The 27249-nt window shown below is 38.4% G+C and overlaps 7 protein-coding genes and 4 non-coding genes across 14 annotated transcripts; 6 read left to right on the forward strand and 5 right to left on the reverse strand.

Annotated features, from left to right (window-relative positions):
* Positions 1 to 394: 394 nt before the first annotated feature.
* On the reverse strand, positions 395 to 3186 carry LOC17877819 (UDP-glycosyltransferase 71B5). The gene has a single exon (XM_006283611.2). The coding sequence runs from the start codon at positions 1974 to 1976 to the stop codon at positions 558 to 560; it is 1419 nt and encodes a 472-aa protein (XP_006283673.1). The 5' UTR covers positions 1977 to 3186; the 3' UTR covers positions 395 to 557.
* Positions 2360 to 2463, forward strand: LOC111829818. The gene has a single exon (XR_002833174.1). It is a non-coding gene; the product is annotated as a small nucleolar RNA Z157/R69/R10 (small nucleolar RNA).
* LOC111829821 lies at positions 2584 to 2674 on the forward strand. Its single transcript, XR_002833177.1, has one exon. It is a non-coding gene; the product is annotated as a small nucleolar RNA R11/Z151 (small nucleolar RNA).
* LOC111829824 lies at positions 2741 to 2838 on the forward strand. The gene has a single exon (XR_002833180.1). It is a non-coding gene; the product is annotated as a small nucleolar RNA Z152/R70/R12 (small nucleolar RNA).
* LOC111829777 lies at positions 2888 to 3021 on the forward strand. Its single transcript, XR_002833134.1, has one exon. It is a non-coding gene; the product is annotated as a small nucleolar RNA snoR80 (small nucleolar RNA).
* Positions 3187 to 4259: 1073 nt separating the features above from the next.
* LOC17879352 (putative zinc finger protein CONSTANS-LIKE 11) lies at positions 4260 to 5662 on the forward strand. The gene is made up of 3 exons (XM_006284844.2): positions 4260 to 4756; positions 4843 to 5234; positions 5312 to 5662. Exons 1-3 carry the CDS (start codon positions 4268 to 4270, stop codon positions 5430 to 5432), a joined length of 1002 nt encoding a protein of 333 aa, XP_006284906.1. The 5' UTR covers positions 4260 to 4267; the 3' UTR covers positions 5433 to 5662.
* Positions 5663 to 6054: 392 nt separating this feature from the next.
* LOC17879483 (B-box domain protein 30) lies at positions 6055 to 6554 on the reverse strand. Its single transcript, XM_006284723.2, has one exon. The coding sequence runs from the start codon at positions 6503 to 6505 to the stop codon at positions 6155 to 6157; it is 351 nt and encodes a 116-aa protein (XP_006284785.1). The 5' UTR covers positions 6506 to 6554; the 3' UTR covers positions 6055 to 6154.
* A 2207-nt stretch (positions 6555 to 8761) lies between these two features.
* On the reverse strand, positions 8762 to 10358 carry LOC17877669 (UDP-glycosyltransferase 71B5). The gene has a single exon (XM_006286148.2). It carries the CDS (start codon positions 10320 to 10322, stop codon positions 8898 to 8900), a length of 1425 nt encoding a protein of 474 aa, XP_006286210.1. The 5' UTR covers positions 10323 to 10358; the 3' UTR covers positions 8762 to 8897.
* Positions 10359 to 10535: 177 nt separating this feature from the next.
* Positions 10536 to 13025, forward strand: LOC17877713. Of its 2 annotated transcripts, none has more exons than XM_023778330.1 (4): positions 10536 to 11450; positions 11814 to 12347; positions 12427 to 12657; positions 12731 to 13025. In XM_023778330.1, the coding sequence occupies exons 1-3, from the start codon at positions 10632 to 10634 to the stop codon at positions 12535 to 12537; spliced, it is 1464 nt and encodes a 487-aa protein (XP_023634098.1). In that variant the 5' UTR covers positions 10536 to 10631; the 3' UTR covers positions 12538 to 12657; positions 12731 to 13025. The 2 variants fall into 2 exon arrangements, with proteins under 2 accessions (XP_023634098.1, XP_023634097.1); XM_023778329.1 differs by having other exon boundaries at positions 12427 to 12635.
* A 57-nt stretch (positions 13026 to 13082) lies between these two features.
* On the reverse strand, positions 13083 to 19268 carry LOC17878832 (ABC transporter G family member 43). Of its 3 annotated transcripts, none has more exons than XM_023778327.1 (23): positions 18921 to 19268; positions 18660 to 18783; positions 18500 to 18567; positions 18321 to 18405; positions 18089 to 18248; positions 17931 to 18007; positions 17770 to 17823; positions 17591 to 17681; positions 17207 to 17508; positions 16852 to 17133; positions 16450 to 16763; positions 16187 to 16347; positions 15999 to 16102; positions 15747 to 15900; positions 15503 to 15669; positions 15099 to 15398; positions 14732 to 15022; positions 14575 to 14658; positions 14366 to 14499; positions 14048 to 14275; positions 13798 to 13969; positions 13462 to 13716; positions 13083 to 13371 (listed from the first exon to the last, which is right to left on the reverse strand). In XM_023778327.1, the coding sequence occupies exons 1-23, from the start codon at positions 19220 to 19222 to the stop codon at positions 13105 to 13107; spliced, it is 4176 nt and encodes a 1391-aa protein (XP_023634095.1). In that variant the 5' UTR covers positions 19223 to 19268; the 3' UTR covers positions 13083 to 13104. The 3 variants fall into 3 exon arrangements, with proteins under 3 accessions (XP_023634095.1, XP_023634094.1, XP_023634096.1); XM_023778326.1 differs by having other exon boundaries at positions 15099 to 15407; XM_023778328.1 differs by lacking the exons at positions 18660 to 18783; positions 18921 to 19268 and having other exon boundaries at positions 15099 to 15407; positions 18321 to 18419; positions 18500 to 18561.
* Positions 19269 to 20079: 811 nt separating this feature from the next.
* LOC17880496 (ABC transporter G family member 41) lies at positions 20080 to 26797 on the reverse strand. The gene is made up of 24 exons (XM_023778661.1): positions 26502 to 26797; positions 26210 to 26333; positions 26025 to 26098; positions 25797 to 25881; positions 25550 to 25709; positions 25380 to 25456; positions 25242 to 25295; positions 25065 to 25155; positions 24688 to 24989; positions 24333 to 24614; positions 23949 to 24262; positions 23700 to 23860; positions 23518 to 23621; positions 23281 to 23434; positions 23096 to 23197; positions 22941 to 23014; positions 22542 to 22850; positions 22181 to 22471; positions 22029 to 22112; positions 21769 to 21902; positions 21452 to 21679; positions 21041 to 21212; positions 20626 to 20880; positions 20080 to 20394 (listed from the first exon to the last, which is right to left on the reverse strand). The coding sequence occupies exons 1-24, from the start codon at positions 26795 to 26797 to the stop codon at positions 20128 to 20130; spliced, it is 4194 nt and encodes a 1397-aa protein (XP_023634429.1). The 3' UTR covers positions 20080 to 20127.
* Between the last annotated feature and the right edge of the window lie 452 nt (positions 26798 to 27249).

The following is a 27249-nucleotide window of genomic DNA, read 5'->3' on the forward strand; positions in this document are numbered from 1 at the left end:
CTCCACCCTTCTAAACTCTCGGTCCCAAGCAAAGAGCAAACCCCATAAGTCAACCTTGGGAACAGAGCAACCAGTGCTCGTCTCGGATGACCCCCCAACCGCAGCTAATCTCGGGTTACCACAAGACGCACCATCTGCCGAGACTATCCTCAACAGTTAACCCTTCCAACAACTGGCTTCTTTCACTTGACCATCCTCACCCCTCGGTTAAAATGTTGTATCCAAATAACTTTTTATATATACACTAGATGATTACCACTGTCCACAGAGATTTATTAATATTTATAATTTTTTGATCTAAAATTTAGTCATTATCATGGTTGCTACGAAATTTGTGCTCATATAGTATTAGTGATAGGATATTTCTTTTCATGAAATTTTCTTATCTATACTGTATTTCAAATCTTTTACGGATTAACATAAAATTTAAAACTTAACTACATTACAAACCCAGTTGCAATAACATGGGTAGCTAGCAACCAATAATACATAATAAACACTTGGACGTTGGAACTCAGTCACCGTATCTCATATATAGTCAACGTCCCTAACCCAAATTAAGCAACATTTTTGGTAACGTCTTGAATAAACTTTTGCAAAGCGACATGCGAAGATCCACCGTCCGTTAACGCCACACGACACTTCTCAGCCATCTCCGTCACGTTCTTCCTGACATCACTATCCTGCTCCATCACAATCCTGATCGCTCTCTCTATATCCTCCGCCTCAACTATCTCCATCTCTCCTATCATCAAATCTCCTTTAAAGTACCTCCGTATCTCCACAGCCAGTCCTAGCTCCTCCACCATCTCGAACGCGTTAACCTTCTGCTCCGCGTAGAGAGGCCATGCCACCATTGGGACACCGAACCACAAGCTCTCTAGCATTGAGTTCCACCCGCAGTGAGTGACAAACCCTCCTATCGCCGGTTTCGCTAGGACCGCCACTTGTGGTGCCCATCCTATCACTTTCCCTCTATCTAATGTCCTGTCCAAGAACCCTTCCGGAAGAACCTTCTCCAAATCTGTGAAATCTCCGGGACGCTCCGTCCTTATATCCAGAGATGCACGACGTAGTGACCAAAGAAACCTGTGACCACTTAGTTCTAGCGCTACAGCTAACTCTCTAGTTTGTTCCTCAGTGAAGCCTCCCATGCTACCGAAACAGAGAAACAAAACCGATTTATCCGGTTGCTCATCGAGCCACCGCAACATCTCCGATCCCTTCTCCTCCTCATCAGAACCGTTTTCAAGATTCAACACTGGTCCAACCGGATAAACTTGAGGAAGATCACAACTAGTGAACATTTTCAAAGCTTGAGGCTCCAGCTCAGCAACAGTATTTACCAAAATACCCTTCATTTTCCGAAACGATCTAGCTAGAGTGTAAAAAAAAGGTGACCACTCCTTTGCTCTGAGGATATGAGGGAGACACTTCACAGGATAAGGACGAGTCAAACACGGAAACACCAACTCCTCCACGGACTCATCCAAATCACTGACGTCATACTTCTTCTCATCGTACATTTGTTGAACGTGAAGCATGATTCCAAGAAACGTAGCGTTCGATGTGTAGACCATATAACACGGGACTCCGAATTCTTCAGCTAAATCGATCATCGAGGAACAGAACATGTCAACAACGAATCCTTCGAGCTTTCTTGTTGGATCTTGGATGATGCTCGCGACTGAGTCTCTCACTTTAGACTTTTGTCTCTCTATGTAGACTTGACTCGGCTCTAGATCAGCCGTTGGTTGTTGTTTCACGACGGAGATGGATTCGTAACGGAGACGATCTTGTGACGTTAGGGATGAGATATAGGCTGTTACATCTCCGGCGTCGTTTCTAGGAGGGATGATGATTAAAGTGATTGAGAGACGATCGTCTCTGGTGATGAGTTGTTTAGCTAGCTTCACGGTTGGCCGGAGATGGCCAATTCCCGGCGAAGGTATGAACACGAGTTCGATCTTCGTCATTGCTTTTTGCTTTTTGGACTTTTTCGATATGAGTCAAGTAAAGGTGTATTTTATACTAAAAGTGGAGTTGTTTGTTGGGTCACGTAAGCAACAGGCCCATTAATAATTACTGGGCCAAGAAGACGTTTTTTTTCTTTTTTGTTCACCATCCTAGAAGACCTTAAAAGATATAGAGGTAGCCAGCCGCCGAAGTAAAACCCTAATTCTCAGATGAGTTTCTTTGTGTCTGTGTGAGTATTTATATGGTTTATAGTGAGATTAGTGTTCTTCAAATCATAGGATGTTTCTCTCTTCTTCTTCGTGTCACTGTTTGATATATTTTTTGCTTTTAAGGGTTTTGTGAAATGATTTTGTGATGCTTTGTATGGTTGTGGAAGGGGGTATATGATATGGTGATGATACAAGTGTAATATGTGGACTAGAGTTTCAGATCTGGGATTCTTCTCCCAGTAGTTGAAGATTAACCCTTGGCTGTCTGAGTATCATCAACCCCTTTTACTCAAAATCTTATCTTTTCAATCGATTTGAAGAAAGTTTCTGTTTTTTTTTCTGAGGGTTTGGTTTGGAACTTTGGATTGATGTGTTTCTTCTTGTTGTTATAAAAAAAGAGCTGATGATGATAAAAAACAAATATCTTAGCGGATTTCAGTGAGATTCTTTGAATCAATGATCTGACTTTGTTACACACACTGAAGCTTTCTTCTTTCTCAATGTTTTTTGGTTTTGGTTGGATTGTTGTTTTGTGTTTTGATGATGATGATGAAAATGCAATGATGAGAAGAAAGCACGAAGAGTGTGAGAAGAGCAGTGGGTTATACCGTGAGCTCTCCAACTTAAACGACTTCTCCTTCCACTGAGCATTTTTGTTTTACCCAATTGATTCAAGTGTTTATGTTTTGTGGGCGTCCATTACCAATTCTGAGGGATAAACACAATTCCTTCAGGTATAATGGCTTGTGACGCAATAGTAATTTAGTCGTGGTATATCCTGATCTTCTTGCTTTTTTCTCTATGCCTTTTGATCCTGGAAATGCCTCGTATATTCATTCATATCATTAACAATTCGGTTTTTGTTCTTTTGTTTACTCTGTTGAATTCTTGATCTAACTTCAATTGACAACAGTTTATAAACTGTGATATGGCTACTCCAACCACTTTGCTAATGCAAGAGTTCATTAGTGATGAACATTATCATTGTGGTTGCCTGGGGAGTAAAACAATGGAGTAGTGACCCAAAAGAGTCTGAGATTCATTAGACAGACCACTGTGTTACCTGGATCATTCCTTGATTAAAACATTTCGTTGAGAACTTGCGAAGTTGAACCAATCTGAACTATCGTAAATTTAATTCTTTGAACTAATCTAAGTGAATGTTCATAGCCTTTCAGATCTGAATATAACAGCACTACTATCATATAGCCTCAGAGCTTTGTCACTAGCTTACTTAACGTCAATATGTGTTCATAAAATTTTGCAACCGATTAACAAAAACACATTTTGATCTAGTTTTTGTCGATAACTTTACTCGGAAAGGGTTGTAAGGTAATGAGCATTATGCAATACACAAACCACAACCACCGGTTAATAAAACGGGTATGGTATGCTCTAAACTCATTAGTCCAAAGTCCAAACCCACGTTAAACAAGCACTCGGAATAGCTTTGCTTCGAACTAGTCTTGTTTCTCGGATGTTTTGAACAAGATATTTACTCCTTGGATAAAGAAAACGTGTTCGAATGAATCTGTACGTAACTACGTCTACGTCACAGAAACATGTACACGTTTCTATTCTAGTCTTTCTAGAAACTTACTTGCTAGCCACACAAAGTAACTAAAGAATCAAACCTAAACTCCGAACTCTACGGTCAACCACATTAGGACAGCAAAATATCTAACGAACAAGAGAATCACACGTGATGAAGATACCCCCATGGACACCGCACACAATAAAAACAGAGCTAAACCTTCACTTCTCTCTTCTTTCTCAAAGACACTGGAACTCACTCACTCACACACCCTTGTAACGCTTCTATCTTTGAACCCTAACGCACAAACCATATTTTTCACTCGTTTATTGTTTCGAAAATTTAGTATTGATCCGTCTTTGAGAATCCACAATTTCTTAGTTTGTGAGTGCTTCTTTAACCTCCATCGGATCACATACACTCACAGACATAAAACAAACATGAACCAGTAATGTAACTGCGATGTTACGATCTAAATCCTATGTTTTATCTCATGATCTTTCTCTATGCTGCAGGATTTTTAGGGTGTGTCTGTCTTATAAGAAACATGGATGCTCAATGTGACTATTGCGGAACCGAAAAAGCATTAATCTACTGCAAATCTGATTCGGCTAGACTTTGCTTAAACTGTGATGTCAATGTACACTCAGCGAATCCTTTGTCTCAAAGACACACGCGGTCTTTCCTCTGCGAGAAATGCTTCTTGCAACCCACGGCAATCCACTGTCTGAATGAGAAGGTTTCTCTTTGCCAAGGATGTCAATGGAACGCAAGTAACTGCACTGGTTTAGGACACATACTTCAGAATCTTAACCCTTACTCAGGTTGTCCTTCTCCATCGGATTTCACCAAGGTCTGGTCTTCGAATTCAGAACCTTCTGTCTCAAATTGGGTTTCTCCATTTGATGATTGCACCAAAATAAATGAGTTAGTCGATTGGGATGGTTTATCTGCTTCCATGATTACACAAACTCAGAATCTCAAAGAAAATTCTATCCTTTTCATGGAATCTAATCTTCCTAAAGTGATAGAGGAGGTAACGTCTTGCTCAAGTAATTTGTCAAAATGTTCATTATCATAAAAAGAAGTAAAGAACACATTTATATCTCCTCTTCTATGCAGGAATGTTCTGGTTTAGATCTATGTGAAGGGATTAATTTAGATGATGCACCTTTGAATTTTAACGCAAGCAATTATATTATTGGATGTCCATCACCTGATCAAACCAAATGTTACAAGTACGAGGGTTCATCATATAAGGAAGATAATAATAACATTGACCTTTCTTCTCTGTTTCTTCCTGCCTTATCCGGTGGGAATGTTGTTCCGAGCATGTCGCTTTCGATGTCAAACATCACAAGAGAAAGCAGCACGACTGATTACCAAGATTGCGGTATATCCCCAGGGTTTCTGATCGGAGATTCGCCATGGGAATCGAGTGCTGAAGTCAGTTATAATCCAAAATCAAGAGATGAGGCTAAAAAGAGATACAAACAAAAGAAGTCAAAACGCATGTAAGTATCAGAAACAGAGTAAATGTTCATGCTATTGAGACTTAACCTCTAAGGTGATATTTGTGGTACATTTTTAGGTTTGGGAAGCAAATTAGATACGCATCACGCAAAGCCAGAGCCGATACGAGAAAACGAGTGAAAGGAAGATTTGTGAAAGCTGGAGAAAATTTTGAGTATGATCCATCACTAATTATGTGAACTAGTGATGCTTCTCTTCAAAGAAGTCTCAAGTAAAGAAAGAAAAAATCTCACTCCACCCAAGGGATTAACAGTTTCTTGTTGGAGAAGCAACACAGAAAAAAAGAAATCTCTCTTTTTTCAGAAAATCTACAAGATCAAACTAAAAAAAAAACCCTGGAATCACCACAAATGGTGATAACTGATAACATATGGAGACAAAAAAAAAAAATCTCAAAGTTTGCTCTTTCTTACTACAATATTTCCTCTGTTTTTTGATGCGACCAGAGATCTTACAGCGAGGAGAACGATCAGACCGAATCAAGAAACCAAACAAGAGCATCAAGAAACCCAAACAAGGTTATCAAGAAACAAAACAAGAGTCGTTGATTCTTTCTTACTAATTACAATTCTTTAACTAATTCTAATTCTTTAATTAATCTCAGTTAAAGTGTGTTTTGGACCACTTCATACTTTCCCATTTCACTTTGATTGTAATTTGTAACGTTGTATTTGTTTTCCTATTTAAGAAAAATAAAGGCAGATTATGTTTGCCATAGAAAGAGTCGTTCTTGATTTCGTAAAGCTTAGTAGCTTACTATTGTCTTTGTTATGGCTAAAGCAAGTTCTTAAGAAAAAGTGATTAAGAATTTAATTTTCCAACAATATTTTTTTTATAAGAATAAATATTACATAAATCCTATCAAGATTTAACCTTAATTACGAAGAAGAACAAAACAAAATCAGAGAAACACAAAGGGGACTTTGTGATCACTACTATCTTCTTCACCTCGTACCATCGTCCTTATCTCCGGTAAAACAACATTAAACTTATCTCCGACAAGACAACGACGAGTTAACTTCCGACAGCTCGAGCAGATCACGCTCCGGAGATGTCTCCGAGCAAGAAAATTAGCAGAATGGACCCATGTGTCACATTTCATACAAAGGAAAGCCGCATCTGCCTCACAATACACGGCTGCGTCCTTGCCGCAAAGCTCACAGCTCACCGGAGCTCTTGGACTCTCCGTGCAAAGTCTCTGGCATCCTCCTTCATCTCCTCTTCTCTCTTCTTCTTTAACGCCTTTGCACATCTTTTACTCCTCTCTTTGTGTTGAAGTCTTGAAGCTTTAGGTTTATTATATAGGAATGATTTGTTATTTAAAGCAAATGGATATTTTGTATTATGTCATTAAATAGGTTACACATGGACAAATATTGACCTATTGTTTCGATGTAACTTGGCCCTAGAGGACCAGACGATCTCTCGTCCTCATGTTTGGATACACAAGTTTCGAGTGGTTGACTAGTATGACTTATTCGGTTCACAAATCACATTCTAGAATGAATCATTGTACTTTTTATATGTGTGGTCTATATAGTAAGGGAGTTGTATATAAATAGTATCGAGTTTCATTAGATGAAGAAAAGATAAAGAGATAGAGAAAAGATTGAATAAGAAGTGGTAAAGTATGTCAACACGTAAATTATTGTCGTAATATTGTTTTAAACCATACATTGTTTTTATATGTTATTTTGCATTGCCAATTGCTATTTCTATATTCATGGCCGAAAAGAGTGGTTAGAGAATCAATAACACACTGATTACAATATAACATTAAATTATAGAATGTGGGACTATGTGAGCATTTAAGAAATTTTATGGTCTTTACGACTATGTAATTGGGTGTCTACTAGAGTCATTGTTTAGCCAATTTAGTATAACAATTAACTCTTTCTAAACAAAAAAAAACTAGGAACAAAGTAATCTACGATAATGGGTATATATACATATTAAATTCTGATATCAGCATGACTCAAAACTGTTATGTTGCCAAATAGCATATGTTTAATCTATCATTGAGGGTTAAATCAAAGATTTATAATCCGAAACTAATGATCAAGAGCAAATGAGCAAGTTATATTCTCCATTCAATTTGTTTTTGTAGTTTACCGTTTTTGTGATACTAATGACTTATTGAGTATAACACGTTTATATTTAAAGTATATATATATAGAATAATGAAAGGCAATTCAAAACAAAAATATTACTAAGAAAAATATTTATTTTAATATTCTTAAGTATGAATTCTTTTTTTGAAAATTATTTAATATAAGTCATACAATATATAATAAATTTGTTGTTGGTAAAATGTTTATTTGACAAGATCGTAACATTATGATTGAGACTAGTTATTGTGCACAAATTTAGAACAACTGAATCATCAACTACTAGTACAAAAAGATGTGTTGCATTGTAAATATTTACTTAAAAGGATGCAAAATAGTTGTATTACTATTTGAGCCACTTTACATAAATAATGGAAAACTATGATATATAACATGAACAAACATACAAACACTTGAAACATATTAATGATATCGTTCATGCTATGGAGAAAAACTCACGCATGGAAACATTACTATTATTGATTTCGGGAACAACACTATTTATAAAACATAAGAAAGATCAAGCTACTTTATTGGACACGTAAATAAACTTTTACAAATCTATGGTGGTTTTCTTCGCTCAGATTATCGCCATTGGCCAATTAACAATATCCCATGAAGATATCCTATGATGACCATCGTCGTTGGCTTGCCTCTGAGTATCTTGGTTATGAGTATCTTGGTTTACTAAGTAGTCTTCAACTCGTAATTAGAAACATATTCGAGGAAGATTAATTGAGAATGGGTGGTTATGTAGTCAACTTTTTCTAAACTTTATTACAAGTTTGCTACGTACAAGTTTGCTACATAAAAAAGGGAACTTCACTTACATAGTTGGATTGCATGGTTCACAAATAAAGTAAATTCTTTTTATTAAAAACGATGGAAATTTTTTTCTTTCCATTTATTGATTGTTTACATTCAATCTTTCATTTTGTTAAAAAATATTATAGTTGGATTTTCTCTCAAAACAGCATAAACATGTCAACTTTAACTTTTGGGTAATGGATCCAATTTTTTACCCAAATAATGATGGATAGAAACAAAAAAAAAAACTTAAAATTTGCATTAGCAACATCTCATAAGAATTTTTTTATCTATAAAAAAAAATTTAACATTAGCAAAAATGTGCATATGTTGTTTTCTCAATGGGAAAATAGTAAACCAACGTGGGTTTGTTAATAATAAAATCCGTTTCTTTTCTAGCCAACACATCGTTGGTGCACGTACGAACCACTTCTATATATGTTTGTATTCTTATAATTTATGTTTTTTTTCATATTAGTTAGAACTTAGAACACATCGTTGGTGCAAGAAGCCAAGAGTTTTGATATACGTGTGCGATTATGTGAAAAGATATTAGCTATAATGTTATCAATTTGAAGATCGACAAGTTAACCTCGATCAGTACGTCTCTAATAATTTGTTAAAGCAATCACGCTTGTAGCTTGGCGCCACTGCTAAAAGACTTGTGTAGCAATTACATAACTTCTTATTTTGATGAAGATCTTTTAAAGATGGAAACAAATGAAATGTTTAAGCAACATTCTTAACAATGTCTTGAATAAACTTTTGCAAAGCCACCTGCGAAGATCCATCGTCCCTTAACGCCACATGACATTTCTCCGCCATCTCCTTGGCTCTGTTCCTAACGTCACTGTCCTGTTCCATCACACGCCTAATGGCTTTCTCTATATCCTCCGCCTTAGCCGTCTCCATCTCTTTAGCGAACAAATCTACTTTCAAGTACTTACATATCTCCACAGCCAGTCCCAGCTCTTCCACCATCTCGAACGCGTTTACCTTCTGCTCTGCGTAGAGTGGCCATGCCACCATTGGGACACCGAACCATAAGCTCTCTAGTATCGAGTTCCACCCGCAGTGAGTGACGAATCCTCCTATCGCTGGTTTCGCTAGTACCGCCACTTGTGGTGCCCATCCAATCACTTTCCCTCTATCCAATGTCCGGTCCAAGAACCCCTCCGGAAGAACCATCTCCAAATCTGTGAAATCCCCGGGACGGTCAGTCATTATATTCGGAGATGCACGACGGAGAGACCAAAGAAACCGGTGACCACTTCGGTCTAACGACACAGCTATTTCTCTAGTTTGTTCCTCAGTGAAACCTCCCAAGCTACCAAAACAGAGAAACACAACAGATTTAGCCGGTTGCTCATCGAGCCACTGTAAGATCGCCGATGACTTCTCGTCCTTATCAGAACCGTTTTCAAGATCCAACACTGGTCCAACTGGATAAGCCTGAGGAAGATCATCATCACCAGTGAACATTTTCAGAGCGTGAGGTCCTAACTCAGCAACTGTGTTTACCAAGAAACCCTTCATCTCCCGGAACAACCTAGCTTGAGCTAGAGAGAGAGGTAACCACTCCTTCGAAGTGAGGATATGAGGAAGAGACTTCACAGGATAAGGACGAGTCAGAGACGGGAACTCCAACTCGTTGACCGAGTCATCCAACTCACTGACGTCATACTTGTTCTCATCGTACATTTGTTGAACGTGAAGCATGATTCCAAGAAACGTAGCGTTCGATGTGTACATCATATAACACGGAACTCCAAGTCCGTTAGCTACATCGACCATAGAGGAACAGAACATGTCCACCACGAATCCTCCGAGCTTTCTTGTTGGATCTTGGATTCTCAAGACCGCATCTCTCACTTTCTCCTTTTGTTTCTCGATGTAAACTTGAGCCGGATCCGGATCGGAGATTGGCAGCTGTTTCGCGACGGAGATTGGTTCGTAACGGAGGCGTCGATCTTGAGACGCTGTGATGAGGGATGCCATACATGCTGATGCATCACCAGCGTCGAATCTTGAAGGGATGAGGATTACGGTGATTGAAAGACGGTTATCGCTGCTGATAAGTTGCTTCGCCAGCTTCACCGTTGGCCGGAGATGACCAATCCCCGGCAATGGTATGAACACGAGCTCAATCTTCATCTCTTCTTTGATGGCTAGAGTCTGAATTAGTCAAGTAAAAACTATATAGTATACGTTTTATATTACCCTAGTGGGAATAATAAAATTCGAATGATAAACCCAACACAACTCCTAACCTTCGGGCTCATCTAGCAGGTCCGAAGTCGGATCCGAAATACCCGACCCGTAAACTCAAATGACCAGTCCAAAGTCTTTTTTATAAGATTCACTGAAAGGTGACGGCTTCGCTCTGCCACTTTCCGATAAACTTAACCGTCGTCGACTCTACGGTGAGGAAGAAGAAGAAAATTCAAAATCGAAACTCTGAAAATGAACCAGACGAGACGTAAGAGACGACCTGATCCATCTCTCTCTAGACTCGATTCCCTCTCGCCGGAAATGCTCTTTCCGGCCAAATCTCCGGCGTTAACTTCTTCCCGCATCAGAAACATCTTTTTATTACTCGTATTTTGTTTCATCATCTACATAATTTTCTCGTACGGAACTTTCCGGCGTGAGAAGATTTCATCGATCGCTAGATCCTTAACTGTGTTCTCCACTCGTCGCCGTCACTTACTCTTCTCGATCGCTGCTTCTCACGACTCTTGGCTCCGTCGTAGCTCATATGTTCGTCTCTGGTATACTCCTGAGTCTACACGCGCCGTCGTGTTTCTCGATCGTGGTGGATTTGAGTCCGATCTAACTCTTCCTCCTGTGGTTGTTTCTAAAGACGTTTCTAGGTTTCCTTATAATTTCCCTGGTGGTCTCCGATCAGCGATCCGTGTGGCTCGTGTTGTTAAAGAGACGGTGGATCAAGGAGATAAAGATGTGCGGTGGTTCGTTTTCGGTGATGATGATACTGTGTTCTTTGTAGATAATCTCGTGACGGTTTTGTCTAAGTATGATCACCGGAAGTGGTATTACGTCGGAAGTAATTCGGAGTTTTATGATCAGAATGTTAGGTATTCGTTTGATATGGCGTTTGGTGGAGGAGGATTCGCCATTAGTGTTTCGCTTGCGAAGGTTTTAGCTAAGGTTTTGGATTCTTGTTTGATGAGGTATTCACATATGTATGGAAGTGATTCTAGGATCTTCTCTTGCTTGGCTGAGCTTGGTGTTACATTAACTCATGAACCTGGATTTCATCAGGTAATAAAGGAATTGATTGATTGGTTTTGCTAAATTAGTTGCAACCATTTGGTATGATTGAGAATTTGAGACAGTGAAAAGCCTTGAATTGGAATTGAAAAGTTGATAGTTCACTGTGACATTGATGCTGATTGCTGAACAAGAAAAAATTTATGAGAGATTTCCATATTAGACAAGTTTAGTTCAGTGATGAAAGCGTTGGATTAGTTTTCTTATGTGGTTGGTATTGGATAATGTAGTTAGTATGTTCCTTTCTGTTGTAGTAATTTGTCGGATTACTATAATTGGCTTACCTTTCCATATTTGAGTTTTGCTGCTAGAGAGTTAATTTGAAAATTACTATATTTGTGCTCTTTTTCATAGATCGATGTAAGAGGAAACATATTTGGCCTGCTCTGTGCGCACCCTTTATCTCCATTGGTATCCCTTCATCACTTGGACGCAGTTGATCCGTTCTTTCCAAAGATGAACCGGACAGAATCTGTGGCTCGCCTTATTGGGGCTTCAAGTTTAGATTCCGGGAGGATTTTGCAGCAGAGTGTCTGTTATGATTCTTTGAACACAGTGACTGTTTCGGTTGTGTGGGGTTACGCGATTCAAGTTTATGAAGGTAATAAACTTCTCCCGGATCTTCTCACCCTGCAAAAGACATTTTCGACATGGAGGAGAGGGTCAGGGGTTCAAAGCAATTATATGTTCAGTACAAGGGATTATCCCAGGGATCCATGCGGGAGATCACTCGTCTTTTTCTTGGACAGTGTAGGATCAGATGGATCTGAGGGAACATGGAGTAACTATATTCTTCATAGAGTCGGAAACTGCCACAGAGCAGAAGCTGTTAAGCGTCTAGAACGCATCAAAGTTCTATCTCATAAGCTAGACCATGATACTCAACAGGTATAATTTATATTTTTTATCCCTTGCTTCTCAGTAAAATTACCTTCAGTTTGGCCCGGGTTAACATTTTTCTTTCCAGATGGTTTCTCCTCGTCGTCAATGTTGTGACATCTCATCGCCTTATAACAAATCAATGGTCATTAATATAAGACAATGCATGCCGGATGAGCTTATTGCCATGAACACTTAGCATTTTCTTGTGTTGGATATTCTCTTCTAGAATCAGCCAAAAAATGCCTGAGCAAGGTCTACGCTTCCTCTGCTACAAAACCAGTGGTGGAATCTGAGGTAAGCTTGTTGATGCCACAGTGTAAGACAACTCTGCTCGCAGCCTCGCATCAACCTTAATGCCCAATAGAACCCTAATGTTTTCCTTCTTGTAGCCTGTAGGTGGGTTAGCATATCTTCCTGACCAACTTCGAAAAGCGTCTCATAAAAGACTGAGTTTGACCACCTAGAAAACTTGCACGATTTTGCATTTTACACCAAAGGTTGCTTTTTTTTTTTGTTTGGTCTCTCCCTTTTTGTAAACAAGTGGATGGAGAAGACGAAAACTCAGATCCTTCTTGTGTATATGGTTTGTCTCATTCTCTATCTAAAGTTGTGAGTTTGTTAGTTATGTGAGAAAGTCGCTTGTAGGTTTTTTAAACCAATTTTGGAACCTATTTATTCTCTTTCTATGTACTTGTTTCTAAGAAAAAAAAAATCTCATTTGTAAATACCAAAACATTCTCCTTCATATGAAGATAACGAGGATTCACTTCTTTTGGAAATTGAGTTTGCCAATGAAAAATGCGAAAAGAGATGCCAAGAGAATGGGGAAGGCGATAAGAACGACAGCTACAAGAGCCAAAGAGTCATATTTATAGCCAAAATAACTTTCCAGGAAAGCTGAAACCTTCTTCTTCTCTCCAAAGGCTAATATCTCTTCCTCCATATCTCCATATTGCGATGTGAGCAATCCGTTCAAAACCCATGACGTAGGGCTCAAGTAATACATCCAAATCCACCATCTTGGAATGTTCTGCATCAAGAACAAGAACTCGAAAAATCTCATTAACAACAAGAATCGAAACTTTAGAGACTTGGTGAAGATATGTAAAAGAGGACTTACTGGTTTCGGCATGACATAACCAGCAAAGAGATTGACAATTGAGTAATAAGAAGAGCGGAGAGTAAAAGCAACGTGAACATTTGGGGTCACAACGACTAAAAGCATGCCGAAATAGTTGAAGGTGAGCAAGGAGCAGAAGATTGAGTAGAAGCTCCAAAACACTTTGTAGACCGACCAGTGATAGCCAACCATAGGATATACGAGTATTACATATACAATAGATTGGAAAAATGAGTATGGTATTTCAACCAACACCTGCAAAACTTAAGCCTCAAAGTCAATACCAACACAGTTTTTTCTCCTTCCTTTATGGTTTGATTGAGGAAGTGTTTTAACCTGAGCAAGGGAATACGACCATGAGTTGTACATACGGGAAAATCTTTCGCGGTAGAAGACATTTCGTTCGGTTGCAACGCAAAATAACACTGTTGAGCAATTGTTTATTCCAGAGAATAGAACCACCGTGAACATTGAGCCAAATACGTCAAAAAGATCTTGCTGATTGTTTCTGCAAAGAAGAGAGATCAACAAAGTTTGAATAACTAATCCTTTTGAGATTAAGGAAACACATGGGCGAGTGACGAACATTATCTTAGCTTTTTGCCAGAAAAGAATACCACAGAGCACAGAAGTAAGACACATGAAAATGATGCGAGTGAGATTGTAGGAAGGGTTTCTCCAATAAGAGAGATGTTGTTTCCAGAGGCATGCTTTGAATTGTTCCCAACCCGTTTGAGCATATCGTGAAGATGATATTAAACCTTCAGATCCCAAAGATGTACATCTCATTTGCTCAATTACCATTTTGTTCTCCCTAAAACAGAAAAAAAGAAAAGATGGTCACAGTTTCAGGCATACAAGATCCAAAGTGTAATTAAGTGATGATACTTGTTTATAGACTTACTTAAACAAACTTGATTCCTTGTACATCTGTGCGAAATCAACACCAAGTTTGTCTTCTGATGATTTAGAAGTAAGGTCTAGTATCCAAGTGGCTGGATTACAGTTCTCTTTCATTTTCGGAACTCCAGGAATGCTCTACAGTTGAAATTTCTTGTTCTAAATAAAGAATAAACCATACTTTATATGCTACAGTGTCACTATTAAACTGACCATAAAGTATTCAATAACTTTGCTTGAATGTTGTCCAAGAGGCCCACAATAGATAATCTTTCCTCCATTTTTCATCAGAATCAGCTGCAATTGAAAAGTCATATAATGTACTTCAAACAAAAGACTTTAAATGAGTAGAATGTTTTACAAATTTTACCTCATCAAATGCTTCAAAGATATCTATACTCGGCTGGTGAATCGTGCAAACAACAGTTCGTCCAGTCTCAGCGATGTTTTTCACAGCTCTCATTACAATTGCAGCAGCTCTTGCATCTAATCCTGTGGTAGGTTCATCCATAAATATGATTGAAGGATTGGAAACAAGCTCAACAGCTATTGTTAGTCTTTTGCGTTGTTCTGTTGTTAAACCGCTAATTCCAGCCATTCCTACTATGGAATCTTTAATCTCCTTGAGCTCTATCGTCTCAAGAACTTCATTGACTATTGCCTGAAAGCAAAGATAGAGTCAATACTCAGACAAAGAAGCTAAAAGAAAAATTATGTTTTCCCAATTAATGACTTACGCTCTTCATTTCTGAATTAATATTAGAAGGAAGTCGAAGCCAAGCAGAGTATTGCAGTGACTCTTGGACAGTTAAATTGGGAGAATGGATATCAAACTGTTCGCAATAACCTGAAACTCGTGCAAATGTTTCTTGAACCTTAAGGTAACCGCCTACTTCAATCTTTCCTATAATGTCACCACGGGTTTTCCTTCCCGAAAGAACATCAAGCAGAGTCGTTTTACCAGCCCCACTCACACCCATTAGAGCAGTGAGAACACCGGGCTGGAAGGCGCCTGAAACGTCAGAGAGAAGCTGCAGCTTTTTTCCCTTGGACAAAAATTATAGCCACACATTACAACTCTGACTTGTTTAAAAGGGTTCATGAAAATTTGCACTGCTCATGCATACTCTATAGTCTTTACCTGAGGAGTCTCAATGAAATATTGTACGTCTTGAAATGTGAAAGTTAGGGGCTTGAAAGGCAATGCATTTTTGAATTGGGAAGCAGTTTCAGAACTTGATTCATAATATTTTTCTGAGCTTTGAGTGTTCTTCTCACGAGAAACAATCACGCGAGACCTCAGCGAGGCTGAAGTTACAGGAAAAAAATGAGTCCTCATTACCTCATTAAGTCACATTTCTAATATATATATCTTGTGAACTTACTCTTTAGAAAGGTCAAGGCCAGTGCAAAAACAGTATTGAAGAAGAGTGTGAAGCCAATTAAAGCGCCAAATGCACTCCAGTAAGATTGATTACCAAAGTTCAACCCACGAGCATCTAGAACTTGTTCCCCCAAAGTTCTGTTTTCAGTTGTTGTCTAATGGTAATTAAAAAAAAAAGGATTGAAAAGGATCAATAATGAACAAAAAAAACTTAGCTATTAAAATGTGAAAGGCCTTCTGAAGAATTCTCTACCTTCCTCCACCGTGGAGCGAAAAATTCGTTTGCGGTTAAGCCAATCTCAGCATATGACAATGGAGAAAGCCAGAATCCCCACTCAAGCCAAGCAGGCATTGTGGCTGAAAAAATAACAGAGCACTATTACAATGTAACCTCCAAAGTCAGAGACTTGTTCTAATTCTAGTTCCAAGTAACAAACTTACATTTCCGAACAATGAAACCTCCGAATACTGAAAGAAGCATTACAGAAATTGTTCCAATGGTTGTGGAAACAACAAAATCTCGAAAGATGGCAGCTATAGCACGGAACATTGATATACATGTAAGGTGCAAAGCAAAGAAGATCAAGAACTGGCGGATGAACCTGAAGGAAGGAAAAAATAATTTGACTAAGCATAGAAATGTTTCTCAATGTTGGTTTGTTTTTGCAATCAACATTGAAAAACATATTCCAAACTAAAACTACCTTCCCATCTCAGGACTGTAACCAATGGCATAATATGTCAGAGATGTCCAGAGGAACGATTCAAGAAATGAAATCGGGATCTTTAAAATAGCGGAAGGGATTGCATAGGCCCAAGCTGGATAAAAGTATAGCTCTTTTTGCTTGCAGAACACGGCAATCCTCGAGATTGTCAACGTGAGTTCTGGAAGTCCATCAGAAAGAAGTTTAAAGAGAGAAAAGAATAAAGAACCCATAAGATAATTAGCGTGAGGAGCATCTCTTGTAGACCCAGTTCTTAAATATACAGTTATTGCAATGGATCCAATCAAAATTAGCTGCAGAAAGAGACACAGAAAAAGGTTTAGAATGTATTGGTATAAAAGAAAACAAGTAAAGCTTTTAGGCAAAGTAAACAGAACTCACAAGTCCAGATTTGAATACATAAACGAAAGAGTTACGTTTCATCAGAAGAAACTCTCTCCTTGAACAAGCTTTTAGCATCTCCCAGTTACTAAGTGAGTATTTTCTAAAGCACAGTGCATCCTTGTGAGTCTGAGACTTTTCACATATCTTGGAGAGTTCATCTTGTAGTTGTAATCCAAGATCAGACTTTTCAAATTTCTCAATAAATGAGTCAATGGAGACATAACAATATGGTTTGTCTCTGTGACACCAATACTGTTCTTGATCTTTCCTTGAAATAACCTGCATCAAAAGAGAGAGATGATTATCATCACAGTATCAAGACCAGATAGTATCATAACTATCATATTCATACCTCCTGAAGGAACTCAGCAACAGATTTCCTATTTGGACATTTAAATCCGCAATCCTCAAAGAATCCACAGACAAGTTCCCGTGGACCATGATAGATTATCTTTCCCTCTCCCATAAGTATCACATCGTCGAAAAGCTCAAACGTTTCTGGTGCAGGCTGAAGCAGTGAAACCAGTATGGTTCCTTCAGATAGACGTACAAACTGTTGGAGACATGACAGAATCTGGAATGAAGTTGAGCTATCCAAACCATTCGATATTTCATCCATGAACAGAGTCTTTATTGGACCTACGATCATCTCCCCTGCAATAGATTACAGATGTATATAACAAACATGAAATTTTGCTTGGAAGATGCTAAACCACTGTGTGAAAGTTAAAAGTACCTGTAGTTAATCTTCTCTTTTGGCCACCAGATATTCCTGGTCTTGAAGCATCTCCAACACGCGTATCTGCACAGATATTGAGTCCTAGGATCTAAAACACAGATGCATTAATCAAATTTTGATAAGAGTAAAAGCTAAAGAACGGAGTAGAAAAAGAACAGACACTGAAGGTATCATACCTTTAGGATATAGTCCGTTTGCAGATTAGTTTTTGAACCCTCAATTGAAACTGCCTGTCATGATAAAAAGTTGAATCCCAAAGATGTTTTCTTATATATCAAATCAAATCAAGTTACAAGTTATAGATAATTTTCATATTGAATATCCATAGTTACTTTACCTTCATGTATGCATCTATATCAGGATCTGGAACTATCCCTTTCAGTTTCTCCCTTCTACTAATCTCTGTAATCATTTCTGAATAAAAAAGGTTACAGTAGTTTTCAAGGTCAATAAAGTTATATCGATAGAAGACATAAGAATTCATTATTCCCTTACCTAAACAGCTTCCTGTGCCTTGAAAACATCCCGAAAAATCGAGTGTCTCTCTCACACTAAGCTCTGGAATATGCAGATCGTTTTGACTTACATAACATGATGTTTTCTCAGGAACAAACTCCGAGAATAGGTGACCGTTGTAACTAACTTCTCCTCTAGTCTGAAAGGTGAAAGCAACTCATAATGATTACTGATAAATAAACGAGCTTCAATGACAGAAAAGAAACCACACCTTTAAAGAAGGGTCGAGTCTTCCAGATAGTGCAAGTAGAAGAGTGGTTTTACCACAGCCAGGAGGACCAACCAACAGAGTCATTCTACAAGAAAACCCCTAGATGTTCTGAATTAAACCAATCACTCTTGAAAACAATACAAAAAATTTAAGGAAAAATTTCTGCTTCAAGAATCAACCTTTTAGGCCTTATGATGCCACTGACACCTTTCAAGATCTTCTTTTCTTGCTTTGAACACATGAATCTCTTCCAAAACCAACCATTACAAGGAAAAGTTGAATCTCAGAGAAGGAAATGAAAATAGAAAGACAAGTCAAAAGGAATTAAATGACTCTTACAGATAGTTTGCTTGCAATAGCATTCCAAAGAGTTGGGATTGGCTTTCCGTAAACAACTTCACACTCTGCTTCGACAAAAAGATCACTGAACCTCACTTCAATCGTTGGTAACTCGATACCAACGCTACAAAAAGATACATGGGACAATAGCATTTGAAATTCTATTATATAAGAACATATAAACACAAAAATTTTCTTATAAACAACGAGTACTCAAGACTAAATGAATGAAGAAAAAAAACAGAGATAAGTGTGACTTACTCGTCAATTCTCTTCCTTATTTTCTGCAATAAGCGAAGATTATCATTCTCAACATGTCTGATGAGCTCACCAATAAAGAGGTGTCGATCAAGATCCTCAAGTTTAGAAACATCCATGACTCGTCTCTCGCTTTTCTTCCCTTCTTCATCTCTTTTGCAGAACAAAACAGTAGTGATCCTTTCAAAAGTTGGTAATCTCTCAATACCAGCCCATTGAGACTGAAGCTCCCCATCTTCAAAAACATGTCTGTTTTCATTGTTCCCAGAAGCAAACTCAACTCCATCTGTTTGAGGCATAATCATTAATGGAAACCAAAGAGAGAGGAGGATATGTTATCCAAGTTAGAGAACTAAGTAGTATGCTTGCAAACAAATGATCACAACCAAGTGGCTTCTTAATGAGGACAGAAGTCAAAGGTCTTAATACGGAGTCCCCACACAACCACGAGGACGTTAGCAACTAAATAAAACAAATAAGAAAAAAAGAAACATTGCAGTTGCTTTCACGAGATTGACATGTCACGTACGTCAAACTGACATGTCACACCATACTATATTGAAGGAACAACCAAATGAAGCCGCCACTGAAGACTATATGTAAAGGAATCTGACTTTTTACTGCTGGAACTAATTCTGCAAGAAGGTTCTTACAGTGAATCACTTTATATCAAATCACCAAATTGCTGTGCGCTTCTTATATCAAAAAATGATTGCTCAGAATCAGCTTCCCACTGGCAGTGGCTTCCCACAGACAGTCATGATTCTACCAAACTACCCCTACCAGCTTTACTTGTTGTGAAGAGATCAAACCTGACCAAAGTTCAACAGATCAAAACAGCAAAGAACATCAAACCTGTAGTTTAGATAAGAATGATTCTACAATTCTGATACAAGCTTTGGGAATTCTTCAAAAGAAAAAACTCTCCTTCTCAGAGATCAAATCCTCTGTTTAGTACTAAGAACCTGTTAAATTTTAGTTGGACCAAGACTTTTGAGAATCAGAGCTTTGCAGATACTATCATCCAGCCACAATCCAAGTATGGGGATGATCAGGGCCATATGACATATATTATAATCAGCCAATTTTGTGACCGTACAGATTGTAAACCGTTAACCTAAGAGAAAACCGATGGTGAGAAAGAAAAGCCGATGGAGTCTAATTGAAGCAAGTAAAGTGAACTTCTATTATTATATATACAGAAAAGAAACTATTTCTTTTGGAAATTGAGTTTGCTCATGAAGAAGGCAAAAAGAGAAGCCACGATAATGGGATAAGCGATAAGAACTAATGCTACTACAGCCAATGAGTCATGTTTGTAACCGAAGTAATTCTCCAAAAAAGCTGAAACTGTTTTGTTTTCTCCAAATGCTGTTATCTCTGTGTCAACATCTCCATACTGCGAACTTAGTAATCCTTCCAACACCCATGATGTCGGACTCAGGTAATACATCCATATCCACCATTTTGGGATTTTCTGAGGAATACGATAAAAATGTTGTGTTCATGAGTCTGAAACTTCATTTCAATCCTTGGCACATACATTTCTTTCCATGCAATGTAGCAACAATTTTAGGTATGATAGACTTGACATAGCTATAAGCCTATTGGTTACTTAGGCAAAAAGTCTAGAAAGAACAGAGGTTCTATGACATATACTTCGGATCTTAACAGTGTGTTAAAAAAGACATGAGATAAGGGGGCTTACCTGTTTTGGCATGACGAAGCCAGCAAACAGATTTACCATGGAGAAAAATGACGAGCGTAGAGTCAATGCCATGTGAATGTTTGGCGTCAAAGCAACCATAAGCATTCCATAGTAGTTGAAGACGAGCAATGAGCAGAAAATGCTGTAGAAGCTCCAAAACAGTTTGTAAACTGACATCTGGTAGCCGATCATAGGATATATGATTGTCGTACATAGTAGAGACTGGAGTAGTGAGTATGGAATCTCAACTAGGACCTGCAAAACATTAAGTACTTGGATCATGAAGAGAGAAATTTGGCCACCAGTGGATGTCATCCTAGAAATTTATTGGCATCCAGTAAGAGTGGAAGCCTAAGTGATAAGCTATAAGAGCTATTTCTTAAAAGCTGACAAAACCCAAGTATTAATGCTTAACCTGAGAAAAAGAATACGCCCATGAGGAGTACATCCGAGCAAACCTTTCACGGTAGAAAACATTGCGTTCTGTTGCAATGAAGTTCATCACTGTGGCACAATTGTTTATTCCCGAGAAGATCACTAGAGTATACATTGAGCCAAATATGCTGAAGACATCTTGCTGATTGTTTCTGCAAAGTAAACGAAAATTCATATAAAAAACATAGTTTTCTTGATCTGTGAAATATTGGTGGTATTGATGGAGACTTATAAACATATAATATGAAACTTAGATTTTGTAGATTTAGTAAACTAAACGTTTTTGAAGACTGTTAGATTGCTAATCTGTGAGATTCAGGAAACAAAAGGCTTTTTGGGACCTGAACTATGAGATGTACTTCACCCATTGAAATAGGGAGGGAAAACTTACACATGTTTAGCTTTTTGCCAAAAGAGAGAGCCACATAGCGTAGAGTTAAGCAATATGAAGACTATGCGAGTGAGATTGTGGGAAGGGTTTCTCCAATACGAGCAATGCTGTTTCCAAAGACAAGCCTTTAGTTGTCCCCAACCTGTTTGTGAAAACCGTGAAGGAAAGCTCAAAGCTTCTGATCCTGGAGATGCAGAACTCAGTTGCTCAACCACCATTTTGTTCTGCCTGCAAAAAAAGACCGAACAACCACCACTGGGTCAATAGTTTTAACACAAAAATACAAACATTATGAGGATTTCTGCATAAGGACTCACTTGTACAGAGTTGAATCCTTGTATACTTGAGCAAAATCTATTCCATGTTTTTCTTCTGTAGATTTACTAGAAATATCTAACATCCAAGTGGCTGGATTGTAGTTCTTTTGGATCTTTGGAAGTCCAGGGATGCTCTGTCAATTTATAGTTTTCTAAAAGTTATCGTCTGAAGTCAAGAACCTTTTGCCGTGATTTATATAAAACAAGAAACCCAGCTGAGGTGCAAATAGTCTAGAATATAGTATAGTACAGAAATTGACCTCGAAATATTCAATCACTTTACTTGAATGTTGTCCAAGAGGACCATAGTAGATAAGCTGTCCCCCATTTTTCATCAGGATCAGCTGCAATCAAGGGAATTAGAAGCTGCCAGGGGTGTATGTGGTAAAATCAATGATTTCAACCTTTTTACCTCATCAAATGTCTCAAAGATATCTATGCTCGGCTGATGGATCGTGCAAACAACCGTTCTCCCAGTCTCAGCTACATTTTTCACAGCTCTCATAACAATGGCAGCAGCTCTTGCATCCAGCCCTGTGGTAGGTTCATCCATGAATATGATGGAAGGGTTAGCAACAAGCTCCACAGCTATAGTTAGCCTTTTGCGTTGTTCTGTAGATAAACCACTAATTCCAGGAAGTCCCACCATGGAATCTTTAATATCCTCAAGTTCAACTGTCTCAAGGACTTCATTGACGAGTTCCTGAGGCCAGGTCCAGAATATAGTCAGAATAAATTGCTGCCATTTTCTTGTTGAGAGTGTGATTACTTACGTTTTTGGTTTTTGAATCGATGTTATGAGGGAGTCGAAGCCACGCAGAATATTTCAAAGACTCTTCCACCGTTATACTCGGAGAGTGAAGATCAAACTGTTCACAGTAACCTGATACTCGTGCAAATGTTTCTTGAACCTTTGGATATCCGCTTACTTGGATCTCTCCTTTAATAATACCGCGGGTTTTTCTTCCAGAAAGTACATCAAGAAGAGTCGTTTTTCCAGCTCCACTGACACCCATCAAAGATGTGAGAACTCCAGGCTTCAATGCACCTGTAATATCAGAGAGAAGTTGCCGCGTCTTTCCCTACGAGGAACGTGCGTCACATGTTAAATTATGCTCTGTTTGTGACTTTAGTATCTCAAAACATTCATAATGATCTCAAACAATGTTTACCTGAGGAGTTTCAATATAATAATTCACATTTTGGAATGTGACAGTGAGGGGATTGAAAGGCAAGATAACTTTTCCTGTAAAATTAGACCAAAAGTGTGAAAACAAATCTATTGACAAGGGATTGCGGACACCTGACCTGTTAAAAAAAGAAATACCTGCTTTAGCTCGGGAAGTAACTTCAGGGCAAGGTTTAAATTCTTCTTCTGAGCGCTTAGAGTTCTTCCCATGAGAGACAATAGCACGGGATCTTTGTGGATCTTAATTTACAGAGAAAATCTTGTCAATAGTTAGTTGGAGAACACTTCATAAATTCATATGTTGTCATTTGTGGTGAACTTACTATTCCGATATGTCAAGGCCAGCACGTAGAGGGTATTGAAAAACAATACGAACCCTACTAAACCACCAAAAGCTGTCCAGTAAGGATGCCTACCAAAATTCAATCCACGGACATCTAACACTTGTTCCCCCGCCGTAGTGTTCCCAGAGATTAACTATATCAAATTATAAAGCGGAAAAGCAATCTAGAGTCACTAGAGTCACTAGAATTTTGTGAAAGTCTTCTGAAGACTATTACCTTGCTCCACCGTGGTGAGAAAAATTCATTTGTGGTTAGACCAATCTCAGCATATGAAAAGGGAGATAGCCAAAATCCCCATCCCAGCCAAGCAGGCATGGACGCTAAAAGATAAGGGTGTAAATAATATTACAGAACTGCATAACTTAATCAAAGAAAATTATAATTTCCAGGAAACTTACATCTTGGAATAACGAAGCCTCCAAATAACGCAAGAACCAATACCGAAATAGCTCCCGTGAGTGTGCAAGCAACAAATGTGCGAAATATTGCTGCTATAGCGCGAAACATTGACATACATGAAAGGTGGAATGTAAATAAGATAAGGAAGTGCCGGAAGAACCTGAAGGAAAGCAACAATTAACGTTAGAACTAGTTTACTCAATTGAATCTGGATTTATCGTTGCAGATATCTTTAAAAAAGTTATGACCTTCCAACTTCCGGGCTGTAACCAATGACATAGTATGTCAGTAATGTCCAAATGAATGAATCAAGAACTGATAGAGGTATCTTTAAGATAATTGAAGGAATTGCATATGCCCAAGCAGGATGGAAGTATAAATCTTTCTGTTTGCAGAACACTCCCAATCTGGAGATCGTCAAAGTAAGTTCTGGAAGCCCATCGGCAAGAAGTCTAAAGACAGCAGTGAACATAGAACCCATAAGATAATTCCCATGACGAGCATCCTTCGTAGCTCCAGCTTGTAGAAAAACGGTCATTGTGACTAACGCATTGAAAACTAACTGCATAAAGAAAAAAGTTAGCAGGCGATGGTAGATGATAAGGAATCCTTGGCAAAGTAAAGCAACGTACCAATCCAGATTTGAACAAGTAAATGAAAGAGTTCCGTTTCATCAGAAGATATTCTCTCCTCGAGCAAGCTTTAAGCATCTCCCATTTACCCAATGAGTATTTTCTAAAACATAGACCATCCTTGCGAGTCTGAGATTTGTCAAATGGCTTTGAGAGGTCTTCCTTTAGCAGCAACCCAAGATTTGATTCTTTAAACTTCTCAATGAATGAATCAATAGATATATAACTGTAGGGCTTGCTTCTTTCGCTCCAGTATTGTTCTTGATCTTTTCTAGACATAACCTGTAGCGGAAGCAGGTGAAGGAAAAAGTTTTCCATCAAATAAATTAGAAAATGATCAATTTTACTCTTATACCTCTTGGAGGAAGTCAGCAACACCTTTTCTCTCTGGACACTTCAATCCACAACCTTCAAAGAATCTGCAGATATCAGCTCGTGGAGCATGGTAAATTATCTTTCCTTCCCCCATAAGAATCACATCATCAAAGAGCTCAAACGTTTCTGGTGCAGGCTGAAGAAGTGAAATCAGTATGGTGGCTTCATTTATATGTGCCAACTGTTGGAGACATGACACTATCTGGAACGTAGTTGAGCTGTCCAAACCATTTGATATTTCATCCATGAACAGGGTAGTGGCTGGCCCCACAACTATTTCCCCTACAGTAGTCGATATACAAATCTTTAATATCTTTGATCAAACAACTTTGATTGGCTGTAAGAAAGTGTAAGTACCTGTTGTCAACCTCCTCTTTTGGCCACCAGATATTCCAGGTCTCGTAGCATCTCCAGCTCGTGTATCTGCACAGATATCCAGTCCCAGGATCTGAAATATAGATTCATGAAATTAAGTTAAATGAAGCATAGGAATGAACGGTCAGAAAATTAGAAACAACCCTGCAAGTGTCATACCTTTAGGATATAGTCAGTTTGCAAATTGTTTTTCAAACCTTCAACAGATATTGCCTGTTACAGCAAAGGTAAAGCAGAAATTGAGATTGCTTACGCCTTAATAGTGTTTCAAGAAAATTAGAACCTTTCATTAGCTACCTTCATGTAAGCATCTATATCAGGATCGGGAACGATATCTTGGACTTTCTCCCTTCTACTGATTTCTTTCATAATTTCTGTTGAATAAACCATAGCTTGCTAAAGTGAACTAAGTTCAATAGATCAAGACATCATTCATCTTGAATAAATATGAAAAATCTGGTCCTCACCCATACGGCTTCCTATGCCCTGACAACACGCTGAGAAGTCGAGCGTCTCTCTCACAGTCAGCTCTGGAATATGCAGATCATTTTGACTTATATAACTTGACGTTTTCTCTGCAATAAACTCTGAGAGTAAGCAACCATTGTAGCTTACTTCTCCTCCAACCTGTAAGGTGAAGACAAGCCTTGTGATCTCTAATATCTTATATGATGTTAGTTCAAGAGGCTTATGTTTTTACTTCTTTTGCCAAACCTTTACAGAACCGGAAAGTCTTCCAGAAAGTGCCTGTAGCAGAGTGGTTTTACCACAACCAGGAGGACCAAGCAACAACGTCATTCTGCAAGAAATCAAATATATCTTTTGAACTTGATAATAATAATTGCAAGAAAATAATTACTACACAAGATAGCCAATCACCCTTCGTTTTGAACGGCCATGCAACTAAAGGGAGAGTAGAGTTTAGCCTCTTGAATACTTTACCTTCCAGGCCTTATGATTCCGCTCACTCCTTTCAAGATGTCTATCTTGGTTTCTTTCTTTGAACAAATGAACCCCTGTAGCAACCATCAGGTTTTCAGTAAGCACACAGTCAAAAGACGTAGATAAAGAACATGGAAGGAAGCAAAACGCTATATACGCATAAAAATAAATTTGATAGTACTTACAGATAGTAAGCCCTTGACCGTATTCCAAAGAGTTGGGATAGGCTTTCCATGAATTACTTCGCATTGCGCTTCAACAGAAAGGTCACTGAACCTCACTTCCACCGTTGGTAACTCTATACCAACTCTACAATAACATGCCTTACACCGAATTAAAAGGTTGCTAAAAATGCAAACCAAAATTTATAAAAACTAATACAGCTCCAACGCAGCATATATGACACAAAAAACACTAATACCCAGGAACCAAAACAAAGATTATAAACATGGATTTTCGAGGCTTGCGGTTGCTTACTTGTCGATTCTCTTCTTTATTTTCCTGAGTAGATGGAGGTTATCAGCCTCGATTTGTTTGACGAGCTTTTCAATCAACAAGCGTCTCTCAGAAGCCTCAAGTTTAGTAATATCAATGACTCTCCCTTTATCTGACGACGCTTCATCTCTTGAGTGTAACAAAGCAGTAGTAACCCTTTTAAAAGTTGGTAACCTCTCAACAGTCGCCCACTGCGAACGAAGCTCAACACCATTTCCAGAAGCAAACTCAACTTCAAAGGACTTTTCCTTGTCGTCATCTTCACCTGTTTGAGCCATTATCACAAAAGAAAGGAGAAGACAAAAAACACCCAAAGGAACTTAACAACAGAGAGAAGAGCAAAACTTCACATGAAGAAGCTACTGAAGTCAGAGTCTTATATATATAGATAAAGATATAGACTTTAACAAAACTTACGCATACATTAATAACACGCGAGCTGCACGTGTGAATACGTGATCATCTCCATAGAATCCGGTCTTGTACAGAGAAAAGAACTGTTACAAATAAACTAATCTTGTTAAACGTTGAAAAATCTGGTGATTAAAGTAAGTGAATAGAATCAAAGACGAGATCTTTTAAGACAATAGTCAACTCACGATACAATGTCGGAACTGATTCCAACGATGTGCCAACGGACTCATACTTCCATATACAACTCATTGGCTTTCTCTGAGGCATTCCATCGAACACTTTGTCCGCATTTATCTTTAACAATGATGCGACTTCA

Source organism: Capsella rubella, unplaced genomic scaffold, assembly GCF_000375325.1.
Source record: "Capsella rubella cultivar Monte Gargano unplaced genomic scaffold, Caprub1_0 scaffold_7, whole genome shotgun sequence".
Taxonomy (NCBI): domain Eukaryota; kingdom Viridiplantae; phylum Streptophyta; class Magnoliopsida; order Brassicales; family Brassicaceae; genus Capsella; species Capsella rubella.

Bases quoted from the DNA above. Each gene is read 5' to 3' on its own strand.
- LOC17877819 (XM_006283611.2), bottom strand. From the start codon at position 1,976: ATGACGAAGATCGAACTCGTGTTCATACCTTCGCCGGGAATTGGCCAT.
- LOC17879352 (XM_006284844.2), top strand. From the start codon at position 4,268: ATGGATGCTCAATGTGACTATTGCGGAACCGAAAAAGCATTAATCTAC. The intron at 4,757-4,842 runs GTAACGTCTTGC...TCTTCTATGCAG, and splicing joins TTCCTAAAGTGATAGAGGAG to GAATGTTCTGGTTTAGATCT. The intron at 5,235-5,311 runs GTAAGTATCAGA...GTACATTTTTAG, and splicing joins CAAAAGAAGTCAAAACGCAT to GTTTGGGAAGCAAATTAGAT.
- LOC17879483 (XM_006284723.2), bottom strand. From the start codon at position 6,505: ATGTGCAAAGGCGTTAAAGAAGAAGAGAGAAGAGGAGATGAAGGAGGA.
- LOC17877669 (XM_006286148.2), bottom strand. From the start codon at position 10,322: ATGAAGATTGAGCTCGTGTTCATACCATTGCCGGGGATTGGTCATCTC.
- LOC17877713 (XM_023778330.1), top strand. From the start codon at position 10,632: ATGAACCAGACGAGACGTAAGAGACGACCTGATCCATCTCTCTCTAGA. The intron at 11,451-11,813 runs GTAATAAAGGAA...TCTTTTTCATAG, and splicing joins ATGAACCTGGATTTCATCAG to ATCGATGTAAGAGGAAACAT. The intron at 12,348-12,426 runs GTATAATTTATA...TTTTCTTTCCAG, and splicing joins TAGACCATGATACTCAACAG to ATGGTTTCTCCTCGTCGTCA.
- LOC17878832 (XM_023778326.1), bottom strand. From the start codon at position 19,222: ATGATTATGCCTCAAACAGATGGAGTTGAGTTTGCTTCTGGGAACAAT. The intron at 17,134-17,206 runs GTATGAATATGA...CTTTTGATGCAG, and splicing joins TTGCTGAGTTCCTTCAGGAG to GTTATTTCAAGGAAAGATCA. The intron at 16,348-16,449 runs GTAGTTTTAGTT...TCCTTCCTTCAG, and splicing joins TACAGTCCTGAGATGGGAAG to GTTCATCCGCCAGTTCTTGA.
- LOC17880496 (XM_023778661.1), bottom strand. From the start codon at position 26,797: ATGGCTCAAACAGGTGAAGATGACGACAAGGAAAAGTCCTTTGAAGTT. The intron at 23,622-23,699 runs GTAAGTTTCCTG...CTTATCTTTTAG, and splicing joins AGGCTTCGTTATTCCAAGAT to CGTCCATGCCTGCTTGGCTG. The intron at 22,113-22,180 runs GTAAAAAGGTTG...CCTTGATTGCAG, and splicing joins TCTTTGAGACATTTGATGAG to CTGATCCTGATGAAAAATGG.